The sequence below is a fragment of the Paramisgurnus dabryanus genome, chromosome 8 (genome assembly GCF_030506205.2).
Source record: "Paramisgurnus dabryanus chromosome 8, PD_genome_1.1, whole genome shotgun sequence".
In the NCBI taxonomy this organism is placed as follows: Eukaryota; Metazoa; Chordata; class Actinopteri; order Cypriniformes; family Cobitidae; genus Paramisgurnus; species Paramisgurnus dabryanus.
The window spans coordinates 6124305-6136337 of record NC_133344.1 but is presented as its reverse complement, the minus strand read 5'-3'; the positions used below and the strand labels follow the sequence as shown (position 1 = coordinate 6136337).

The 12033-nt window shown below is 38.0% G+C and overlaps 1 protein-coding gene across 1 annotated transcript in view; it reads right to left on the bottom strand.

Moving 5' to 3' along the window:
• Nucleotides 1–3370: 3370 nt before the first annotated feature.
• The window catches only part of LOC135771673 (uncharacterized), a 31047-nt gene continuing 22384 nt past the window's right edge, over nt 3371–12033 (bottom strand). The window contains exon 2 of the mRNA XM_065282015.2: nt 3371–8757. Coding sequence (XP_065138087.2) covers nt 7082–8757 — 1676 coding nt within the window. The 3' untranslated portion in view covers nt 3371–7081. The remainder of the gene's footprint in view (nt 8758–12033) is intronic.

Genomic DNA, 12033 nt, shown 5'->3' with positions numbered 1-12033 from the left:
CTGAATGATTTATATACCATTAATAATACTTTCAAATCAATCCTTAATGTAACTGGTAGCCAGTGTAGAGACCTGAGGACTGGTGTGATATGTTCATATTTTCTGGTTCTGCTCAGAATCCTAGCAACAGCTTTCTGAATGAGCTGGAGCTGTCTAATTGTCTTTTTGGGAAGGCCAGTGAGGAGGCCATTACAATAATCCACCCTGCTGGTGATGAAAGTCTTGTCTTGAAACAAAGCATCTAATCCTTGCAATATTTTTGAGATGATAATATGCTGATTTAGTTATTGCTTTGACATGACTACTGAAACTAAGGTCAGATTCCAGAATCACACCAAGATTCCTGACTAGATTTTTAGTTGTTTGACCCCTAGCGTCAAGGTATGCATTCACCTTGAGAACTTCATCTTTGTTTCCAAACGCAATGACTTCAGTTTTCTCTTTGTTTAACTGAAAAAAGTTTTGGCAAATCCAACTGTTAACTTCATCAATGCATTTGCACAGGGAGTCAATGGGGCTGTAGTCGTTAGGGGATAGAGCTAAGTAGATCTGAGTGTCGTCTGCATAACTGTGATAGGCAATTTGGTTCTCTCTCATTATTTGGCTTAGTGGAAGCATATACAGGTTGAACAGGAGTGGCGCTCAGATGAGCCTTGCGGGACTCCACATGTCATGGATATCCACTCAGATTTATGGCCACCTATACTTACATTGTCTAACTTGTCTGACCCCGGCGCAGCTCAAGGATGTCCTGATCACCTTTCTGATATTATTGATTTTCTCAGAGAAGAAGTTAGCAAACTCACTACATTTGCTGCCTGAGAGCATTTCAATTGGAATGTAACTTGGGGGGATTGTTAGTCTCTTTATAGTAGCAAAAAGAGTGCCTGTGTTATTTATGTTGTTGTTTATAATATTTGAAAAGAAAGTCTGTCTAGCTTTGCCTAGTTCCACACTGAAAGCACGAAGGCTTTCAGTGTGGAACTAGGCAAAGCTAGACAGACTTTCTTTTCAAAGACCAACAGGAAGATCACAAACATCTCAATTATCACAGGTGCCTCCAGTGTTCTTGTGACCTTGTGAGTTCGTTCTTCCAAGGTCGCCTGGCAAGACCGATCTCCATGAGAATGCAAGTCTGTTCTTTATGTTCTTGGAATTGAGAAACAGCCCGAGATCCTCTACTTTTCCCTGTGGAAACCGGAAGTGTAACCTCTGACCTATTTCTGAATTATCTGACTTTCTGCGTTTTGCATTTTAGAATACTGAATTTGGTCGTCTAAATTTTTTATTTATCTTGAAAAACTGAATTGTAAATATCTTTACAAATACGGCAATATTCAGTTTTATTCAGGGCATTGAACCATAATTTTTTCCCAATTGATTTCGTTCTGAACAGAAACAGTATTTTAACATTTCCGGTTTTCTGTTGAACCCTAAAATTCACGTTCCTTATTCACCGGTTAGAACAAAAAAAAAATTCCCAAACCGGTTAATAACGTTCCATGTCAGCTGTGGGACATAAAAATAAGTACGCTGATCATTAGGACATTAAACTTAAATTATTAGTCTACAATATTTTCCTTAAGTCTTGTCATCAAAAATGAAAAAGGCTACATTATGCAAGTGGCATAACTGTAATTCTGAAATGCCTACATTTGTTGAGTTCACTTAAACAAGCGCACACACATAGACGGAGGACGAATTCCAAACGGCGCTTCGGGAAGAAGATGCAGCATAAACAGTCGCTCCACATAAAGTGAAAATTACGTTGTTTTTCAGTGCTTTATTCGACAGATGTATTTTAATAGACTACAGTATGAGACACAGTAGCGCAACTCTCTCTCAAGTTTATACATTAAGTGGCGGTTTCCCAGACCAGGAATAGCTTAATCCAGGAATAGGCCTTAGTTTAATTAGGAAATATAACTAATTTTAACAAACATGCCTTACTTAAAACATTACCTGTGTGCATTTTGAGGCAAAACAAATGGCACTGATGTATTTTAAGATATGTCAGTTCAAGTTGTTTTCAGTTTGGACAGCTCTTAAAAATGTTTTAGTCTAGGACTAGTCTAATCCCTGTCCGGGAAACCGCCCCCAAGAGTTCTGATCTTTTAAGGGCGGAGTTGGACCGGACACATTCAACCGCATGTGCGTACAGATAATTGCTCACTTTAGCGTTTTTTAGCAGTTAAATTGTTTAAAATCACTTAAGTGTTAACATTTGCAAGCTTTTGAAGCACGTGCAAATGATCAACTTTCACCCTTTAATTTGTGCAATAATCCGCGAATTGCATGCGAGCCGAACCGTGGGTCGTGATCTACGGATCAACTGTGATCCGTTACACCACTAATTAGTAAAAAATAAACATCTTAAGATACTTGGTAGCCTACAATATTTCCCTCTTATGATTGAGCATTAGAGACTTGGGCTTGAGTAGGCTACTTGCTGGTGGCAAGCTTCTCATTTCTCAGATGAGTCAACGACGACTGGAAGTGAACTTCATTGAGTATTGCACAGAAATCTTGTCAAAGAACAAAAAATAACGTTATTAACCGGTTACCATCATTTTAAGTTAACATTTCTGTTCCGGAACATTTATTAAAAGTTTCTTGTTTCATTTCCGTTCCTTGCAAAACATCAAAAGTTTCTGGTTTCCGTTCCGTGAACCGATTCAAGGCCTGGTTTTATTAAATTACAGTTGTCTGTAATTCAATTTTATGCATTTCAAATTCAAAACGTTTTGGCAGAATTCTAGTTCCATAGATGGAAGTGTGACTTTGGATGGTGATTTCAATGGAGAGTGGGATCATGATTTCCGTGCTAGTCAGCTAAAGTTTTTCAAAAGCATATACCCTGCCTTTAATTGTAAAACTTGCGTTTTATAGTCAGGAGCTTTATTTATTGGACCTACATTTAGTCAGGTTTACTTATTCTCCCTTATGAAAAATAAACAAACAACTGATCGATTACCTGTTTGTTTACTACAAATACATATACAAATACTGTAGCAAAACAGTTTCTTTTCTGTCGTCCTGGTTAATTTTTTTTATCATATTACTTAATTTTAAGATTATGAATTCTACGGTTTCCTTTTTCCTCTAAAATAAAAGAATATGAAGAAATTATTTTAAATTATTCTTTCTTGAATGTGAAAATGAAAAGTGCAGTTGAAGTTTAAAGCCTTTTTTCATCTGTATAGCTGTACAATGACTTTCTTGCTTTTTTACAACATTACATTCAACTCTGATTGTCATTAAAATACTAATATTAAAGTAGAAAGAAATCTGTTATACAATATATGGTGTCTGTGCAATGAAAGTGTGACATGCTTGCATATAGGCCTATAGCAGAAGGCAGGAGACATAATCATTGTAAAAATGAACAAAGCATTTACTGAATAATCTGAACACTTTCTTTCTCAGTGTGTTCCTATCCAAGCCAAGTTAATGGACAATTAACAACATTATGGTCCCATGACATTAAGACTTTGAAACCAATTCTTAAAATCACATAGCACACAACATAAAATAAACGAGTTTGACACATAACAAAAGAGTTTATAAAAGAGATTATATAAAAATGATAAATGTGTCAATAAAAAATGAAAAACAACCCTACTGTATATAGTTACAGTATGTTTGCTGCAGATTGTCCTCCAAAAATTATAACCTAATTCGTTTATGCATGCACTATAATACGACAGATAGGGACCTAGTGCCCTCTAGCGGCCAAAGCTTATACGACCTGTGGTTACGTTTTAAGGTTCTTGGCCTTATACGTCAATTAGATGCATTTTATTTTCTACATTTGTAAATAAATACAAATATACAATAACATTATTAGTATATAACTATATAAATACGAATCAAATACAAATATACTAATAATAATATTAGTAGCATACAAATACATAATAATAATACTAATAACATCATCATCATAAATTTCATGTATAAGCTTCATATATAAAGGAACAGTATGTAGGATTGTGGTTAAAACTGGTACTGCAATCACAAAACTTGTGGCTAAAACTGGTACTGCAATCTCACAACTGGTGGCCTATACACAAAATGACAACATAAAGTTGAGGGCTGCAACTCCACTTTTTAAAGGACAATATCCTGGCCGGACCACTGTTGTCAGTGATATAAGTATTCGAAATGAAAATGATTTCTTAATGTCTAGTGACATATCAGGCCCATTTTATGATTAATTAATATACATTTCTTACATACTGTTCCTTTAAACATTATACACCATGTTCAAGCCCTATCAAAGTCTATGTAAAAAGCTTATAGGCTGAGTCCCAAACCACATACTTCCATACTATATAGTGGGCGAAAAGCACTTCTTCTCGTACTCTTTGCCTACTATATAGGATGGAAGTAGGCGGTTTGGGACGCAACGATAGTCTTTTTAGAAGCAGGAAACTACAGCTCCCAGAATGCCCTGCGGCAAACCAGGAAGTACTGCGTTACGTTAAATGCCGGTCCTCGATTCATACAAAATTAAACATTTATAAAGCCAAAGAAAGGAAACACGAATGAAAGGTATGGCACATAAATTTTATAAGTCTAAATGTTGTATACAAGTCGCTACCTAGTTAACTTATAACTTTATAGCGTTATCTTTATCAGTTAACGCTATCTTTACGTGCAATGAATGTAAACACAGTACAACAACATAGCATGGTGACAGAAGATAACATGAAGCATATAACATAAAGGCAGACATGAAAACATTTGAAATGAAGAGCTTACCAAGTGGGTGCACACCGGGTTGAACGTCAATACAAACTAAATGCATCTCGCGCTTCCTTTTTAATGTATTAAACACCGGTCACATGCACACTCCTCTCTTAAAGAGACACTGCATTATTGGGCTGCTAATGTTTCTACATAAATGTTACTTGCGGCATTTATTGCTCTAATTTATAATAAATGTTTGATTAAACATGTACATATGAAATAACAAACTTTACAAATGACAGAACACCACAAAAAACACAACACCCACCCTTTCCCTAAACCCAACCAGTTTGTTTATCACATTGCCGCCTTCACCTGCATTCATATAAGTTTAGTTACAGCCTAAAAGTGGCCCTGAAAGCCCAAAAGCAGCACAACACACACCCCTCTGTTAGCGATTTAGATGCTCTTCTCTTTAGTCTATTATTCACGTTCCGGTGTCATGAGCAATTCGGTCCCCCCGGGCAATTCGGTCTCCCCTAGGACCCCCATTGGTAACTAGCACTAATGCCTGCTCAAAAATGTGTGATTGCGATATCTCGGCTGCGTCCGAAAACTCAAGGCGTTGCCTCGCTGCCTCATGAGGAAATGACTTCGGAGGCATGAAGGCAGCTCAGAGAAAGACTTTCGGACACACTTCAAAGGCAGCGGATTGGAATTATAAACAGAGAGCGCCTTTGTGATATCTAATCACATATTTGAAAACTACAATATTAATTTCTCGCTTGAAAATCTACCTTTATTTACACTAAATTTGTGCTCCAGTCGCTACCTTGGCCGCCATTTTATTTCTTCGAACTCAACCAGGCTCGAACAATCACATTCTTATTGTACGCCCACGCATAGGTATCTCAAGAGACGGGAAGTAAACCTAACATTGAATTCAGACATGCCTTGATGCCTTCCTGCCTTGGAAAGCTGCCTCAGAAGGCAGCAATTTAGAGTTTTCGGACGCAGCCCTCGTCTGCGTAAGGTAAGCGGTCTAGCAAGATAATTACGTTGTACAAAATAGAAACATAAAATGTTTTTAAAATAAAAGTTAACCAAAAAAATAATATAATAAACTAATATTCAAGTTGCAGACATGTCAGTACTTTTGTGTCATCATCTGCTTTACAAAAAACATACTTTTATTTTTACTAATTAAAAATGTACATACCATACGGAATATTTTTTTTTTAATAGTAAAAGTGTAGTTATCATGGCTTATAAATTATAATTTAAATGTGTGATTCAACTATGTAGTAATGTTTTGTATAAGGGATTAATGAGTAAGTAATTGTATAAGTAGACAGTAAAAAGTGGAAATGGTACAGAATATAATATCTAAATAATATGACACAAGCAATGTGTAGATCTCCCACCTATAGCCTCATTTATATACTACTATATGAAACATCATTTAAAAGACATCAATTGTAATTTTAACAACGTTCTAACTACATAAATCATAACGCGATTTTGTAGGAATTGTAATAAGGCGCTAAGAAAACTACCCATGAGGAGTTTTTCCAGCCAATGGAATCACGCGGGGTCCTAGGGGAGACCGAATTGCTCGGGGGGACTGAATTGCTCATGACACCGGTTTTCCATGGTCTGTTCGCCATTGCTGTAGTGAAAAAACGCTTCCCTGCCAATGATGAGAAATTCCGGCTTTCCACAATACCGCTATTATCCACCAGGTGGTGATCTTCTGCAACTTATACAACTCAGAAGTATTGCCCTAGGACAAACAGTTGTATGTCTGTGTATGTTTTTATGGATCGCTCTGAATTGGAATTATTGGATCTCTATCAAAAGTCCTTTATAAAAATGCAATTATCTTAGCTTTTTGCTCAAAATTTTGTGTTTTTCAAGAAACCTACCCATATTTTAGAGGTGATTACAAGATAACTAATGACGGTAGGATGAAACGTCTTTTTTTGTTTGAAAGCAGACGGTCTATTTTTCATTTGATATATTGTACGTTTTCTGGAAGACATTAAAGCAACACTATGTAGTTTTTTTTACCTTTAAATAATGTCTCTAAAAATTTTTCAGTGATAGAACAACTTTTAACTGGACAATTTGTACTGTTGCTGCAACCTGAGCAGCTTCCTAGCTGCTACAAGCACACTCTGAAAGTGGCGGTGGAGGGTAGGAAACACAGCCCCGCCCCTCCCCCTGCCTGCAGAAGAGTGTCTGTATCAGACACTGTTGCGCTTTTCAAACACATGGGGGAACTGTAAGTCAATTTTACATGGAAACTACATAGTGTTGCTTTAAAATTGTGAAAATCATGAAAAATGCTGGCACTAGAAACTTTTTTTTAACGCTGGCGGGTAAAGAGTTAAAGTTTCTCTCCAGTATGAACTCTCTGATGAACTTTTAAGTTAGACAAATAAGTAAACGTCTTGTCACACTGAGAGCATTTGAAAGGTTTTTCACCTGTATGAATTCTCTGGTGCCTTAGTAAGGTAGACTTTAATCTAAAACTCTTCCCACAGAGACTACAGTGATGAGGTTTCTCTCCCGTATGAAGACTCTGGTGCCTTAGTAAGGTATCCTTCAATCTAAAACTCTTCCCACAGAAACTACAGTGATAAGGTTTCTCTCCCGTATGAACTCTCTGATGGGCTTTGAAGTGACTTGACTGAGAAAAAGTCTTGTCACACTGAGAGCATTTGTAAGGTTTTTCACCTGTATGAATTCTCTGATGAACTTTAAGATTGTGTTTGGTTCTGAAGAAATTTCCACATTCAGTGCAGTTGAAAGGCTTTTCACCACTGTGTATCATCATGTGAAAATTTAGTTTAGAGGAAGAGACACAAATCCTTCCACACTGCTCACAGTGATAAAGTTTCTCTCCAGTATGAACTTTTTGATGAACTCTGAATTGAGATAAATTAGAGAAACTCTTCCCACAGAGACTACAGTGATAAGGTTTCTCTCCCGTATGAAGTCTCTGATGGACTTTGAAGTGACTTGAGTGAGAAAAAGTCTTGCCACACTGAGAGCATTTGTAAGGTTTTTCACCTGTATGAATTCTCTGATGAACTTTAAGATTGTGTTTGGTTCTGAAGTATTTTCCACATTCAGTGCAGTTGAAAGGCTTTTCACCACTGTGTGTCATCATGTGAAAATTTAGTTTAGAGGAAGAGACACAAATCTTCCCACACTGCTCACAGTGATAAAGTTTCTCAGTATGAACTCTTTGATGAACTCTGAATTGAGATAACTTAGAGAAACTCTTCCCACAGAGACTACAGTGATAAGGTTTCTCTCCAGTATGAACTCTTTGATGAACTTTGAATTGAGATGAATCAGAGAAACTCTTCCCACAGACACTACAGTGATAAGGTTTCTCTCCAGTATGAACTCTCTGATGGACTTTTAAGGAATATGAAGAAGTAAACGTCTTGTCACACTGAGAGCATTTGTAAGGTTTTTCACCTGTATGAATTCTCTGGTGCACTAGTAAGGTATCCTTTAATCTAAAACTCTTCCCACAGAGACTACAGTAATAAGGTTTCTCTCCTGTATGAAGTCTCTGATGGGATTTGAAGTGACTTGACTGAGAAAAAGTCTTGTCACACTGAGAGCATTTGAAAGGTTTTTCTCCAGTATGAAGTCTCTGATGAACTTTAAGATTGTGTTTGGTTTGGAAGTAATTTCCACATTCAGTGCAGTTGAAAGGCTTTTCACCACTGTGTGTCCTCATGTGAACATTTAGTTTAAAGGAAGAGACACAAATCCTCCCACACTGTTCACAGTGAAACTGCTTCTTCTTCTTCTTCTTCTCTCTGTGGTCTTCTGAATGAAGTTTCTTCTCTTGTAAGGTAGTAAAGCTGATCTCAGATCTGGTGAAGAGTTTCTGTTCTGTGTGTTTTCTCTCATGTCTCTCTAAATGTCTCTGTGAGCTGAATGTCTTTCCACAGGTGATGCAGGAAAGAGTTTGTGCTGTCAGTCGCTCTTTTGATGTTGAGGACGTTATTTCTATATCCAAACATGAATCAGTCTTCACATCTGAAAGAAACATGAAACAATTAAATTGTGAATGAAGAAGTGAGATCCTGTTTTTTTCTAGATTCACACATATAGACAGGAGACAGGTATCAGTCCTGTTAATACAGCTGGGTCATTGCACATCAAATAAACCAAAATTTGTAAACATATGCAGTAGAGCCCGACCGATATATCGGCAGGCCGATATAAGGCATTTTCCAATTGCCTTCAACCATGTCATGATTGTTGCTGTTGTATAGTTTGTCCACCAGAGGGCACTTTACTACCACCCTATAGGCAACACTCGTGTATAACACGTCACACAACCTGTGACCTGCTGATCCAGCCAGAGTCGACAGAGAGAACAGCGGTTGCGTTGATGGTGAGTTGGCCACGAGACATACATTGCTTGAATAACAATTAAAAGAACATCCCATTCAGTTCTCTTAACTCAAATAAGCATGACAAAATTTGTGACTATCATGTCCAGTTTGCTGTTAAATAAGTCGAGAGTGAAGCGGAATTATCTAGTAATGTTACGTTGTTACAGTGTAGTTGACTGACTGTCCTTTTAAAGCAACACTATGTAGTTTCCATTTAAAAATGACTTACAGCTGCCCCATGTGGTTGAAAAGCGCAACAGTGCCTGGTATCAGACACTCTTCTGCAGGCAGGGGGAGGGGCAGGGCTGTGTTTCCTACCCGCCACACCGCCACTTTCAGAGTGTGTTTGTAGCAGCTAGAAGGCTGCTCAGGTTGCAGCAACAGTACAATTTGTCCAGTTAAAAGTTGTTCTATCACATAGTGTTGCTTTAACTTGACAATGTGACTGAAGTATTTCTTTAATAGCGTGGCAGTTAAAGCAATGAGTCGTATCATCTCTCCTTAGCCAGTTATATTGAAAATGTATGTTTTACAATTTGCAGTGTGACGTTATCCTTTGCTAAATTATGGCTCATCATAGACTAGCTTATGGCAGTATCAGTGGAAGACCGCTAACGTTAACAAGCTTGGAAACCACAACAAACTTATTCTGCCTAAATAAGGTAATGATTACTGTATTTATAACTAGCATATCTCTTGTTACAGTCCCTGCATTGTAAAATGAAAGTTAGACTTGCTGGGAGTGAACATTTAGACATAGAGAAAACGTATCAAAAGTAGCTTGTGCATAAACTTTTCTTTTACACGTGTGTGAAATCCACTGACGCCAAGTGTGCGTTGCAGACTGTCATTCAGCCGCAGCATTAACGAGTCACATAATGGATTTAGATCGCTAAATAGTAGGTTTTAGAAGGCAGGCAGCAACTGATGTTTGGAAATGGTTTAATGAAGCTTGATGGAACGAATTTAAAAGGCAATATAGGGACTAATTATTACACACGCACACAAACATTTAGGAGTGACCTTTATCTTGTTTAATGATAATATAAATGATGATGATAGTAATAATGTCATCATTATTTTTTGTAATTATTACTGTCAATAATAATAATAACTAGAAATGCAATTCCCAAGGAATTACCAGTGCATGAAAATGCAAAAAAGTTGATTGACAGAAATGTAAAAGAAATTTAGTCTAGTAGTTTACCTGGCTGTTGACACGTTTTATTGTGAAGCTAGCATGATTTAAAAAAGTTATCATGGAGGCGTGGCGTGGACACCGGAGATGATGGCCGCCTAAATTGTAGCTCCGCTCCTGATTGTTTTAATTGTTACCTTCTCCGACTTAATTTAAAACATTTCTATATAAAAATAATCCTGCACACGACGTCATGTCTGAGGTTCAAGATACAAGGGAATTTCCACTCTTTGCAACGTCGAGATCGCAGAAAAAGAAGAAACAACCCGCGTCAGCAGAAACAGCTCCGTCTTCGTCAGAAGAAACCGACACAGTTTTGCCCGAAATACGTGCGCTTAACACTCGACTGGGGAACATCGATGGTCGCTTAGACACTATCGAAAACCGTCTTAATGTTATATCATCTTCGATTTCAGCAGTTCATGAAACTTTATCTGACTTAACATAAAGAGTGTCCTCGAACGAATCCCGCCTAACGGAAGCCGAAAACAGGATATCTTCCTCAGAGGATGCTCTACGGGCCCGCGAAGGTGAACTTTCGGCTTTGACAAAAACGGTGAATCAGCTGCAAGCCAAAGTAGATGATTTAGAAAACCGTGGATGGCGTAAGAATCTGCGCATCGTTGGTCTACCCGAAAAAGCCGAGGGCTCTACTTCGCTCCATCAGTTCCTTAAAGAAATTATACCGAAATGGCTCGACCTCTCCTTTGAACCCTGGCTCGAAATCGAGAGAGCACATTGTTCCCTAGCACCTGCCCCAGAAGGCAACAACCCACGAGAAGCGTATTAGTGAGATTTCTACGCTACGTGAATAGAGATCACATTCTACAGGCAGCGCAAAAGAAACGGCAAATTACTCACGAGGGCAAGCAAATACGCTTCTTTCAGGATCTCTCAGTCGAGGTGATGAGGAGACGCAAGGAGTTCGACACTGTGAGGAAGACTTTAGTCAATGGCAAGATGTTCCGTGGCTTTGCATATCCGGCCAGGCTGCGCTGTCTCCACAATTCGGAGCTTCGCACGTTCAGCACTTCGGTCGAGGTGCAGGAGTTCATAGACACTTTATAAGTTAAGAGATGCAGAGATTCCTAATCTTCTTGCTTCATTCTTATACACTCGGAGAGGTGATGACTTTAATGTTCCCTTGGTTCTCATATGTTATTATTATTATTATTATTATTTTTATTTTTATTGCTCTGAACCACCAAAAATACTATTACGTAATATAATGGACACTATTTGGTTCGCGTGACTCTCTTTTACATGAGCCCTATGGGGTAACGATATTTATTTCACTGGAGCGGACAGGTTTATCGCTCGCCCTGCATGGGTATAATTCTGATCCTTTTGTTGGTGGCAGATATAACTATGTTATGTCTGTGTTCCTTGGGATACAGAGACCTAGGTTTAGGGGTACTTAGTTGGCTTTGTAAGTTGGGGATAGAGCCGGGATTAGGTGGGAGGGAGGGTTTCTTTGTTGCTTTTATTTACTTGTTCTATAAGTTCAAAAAATTGCCCATTAGAAATTTTCATTTTTCTAACGTTATGTTTAAAGCAGACATATCATGCTTTTAAATCTGTCCTTTTTACATATAAATCATCTATTTGTGGTCTATGTAAAGCGAAACTGCAATGCTTGGGTCTGAATTCCTCATTATTATAGCCCCACAGGCCCCCTTTCTACCCCTTTTCTGATGTGCATCTGAGAGCAACTCG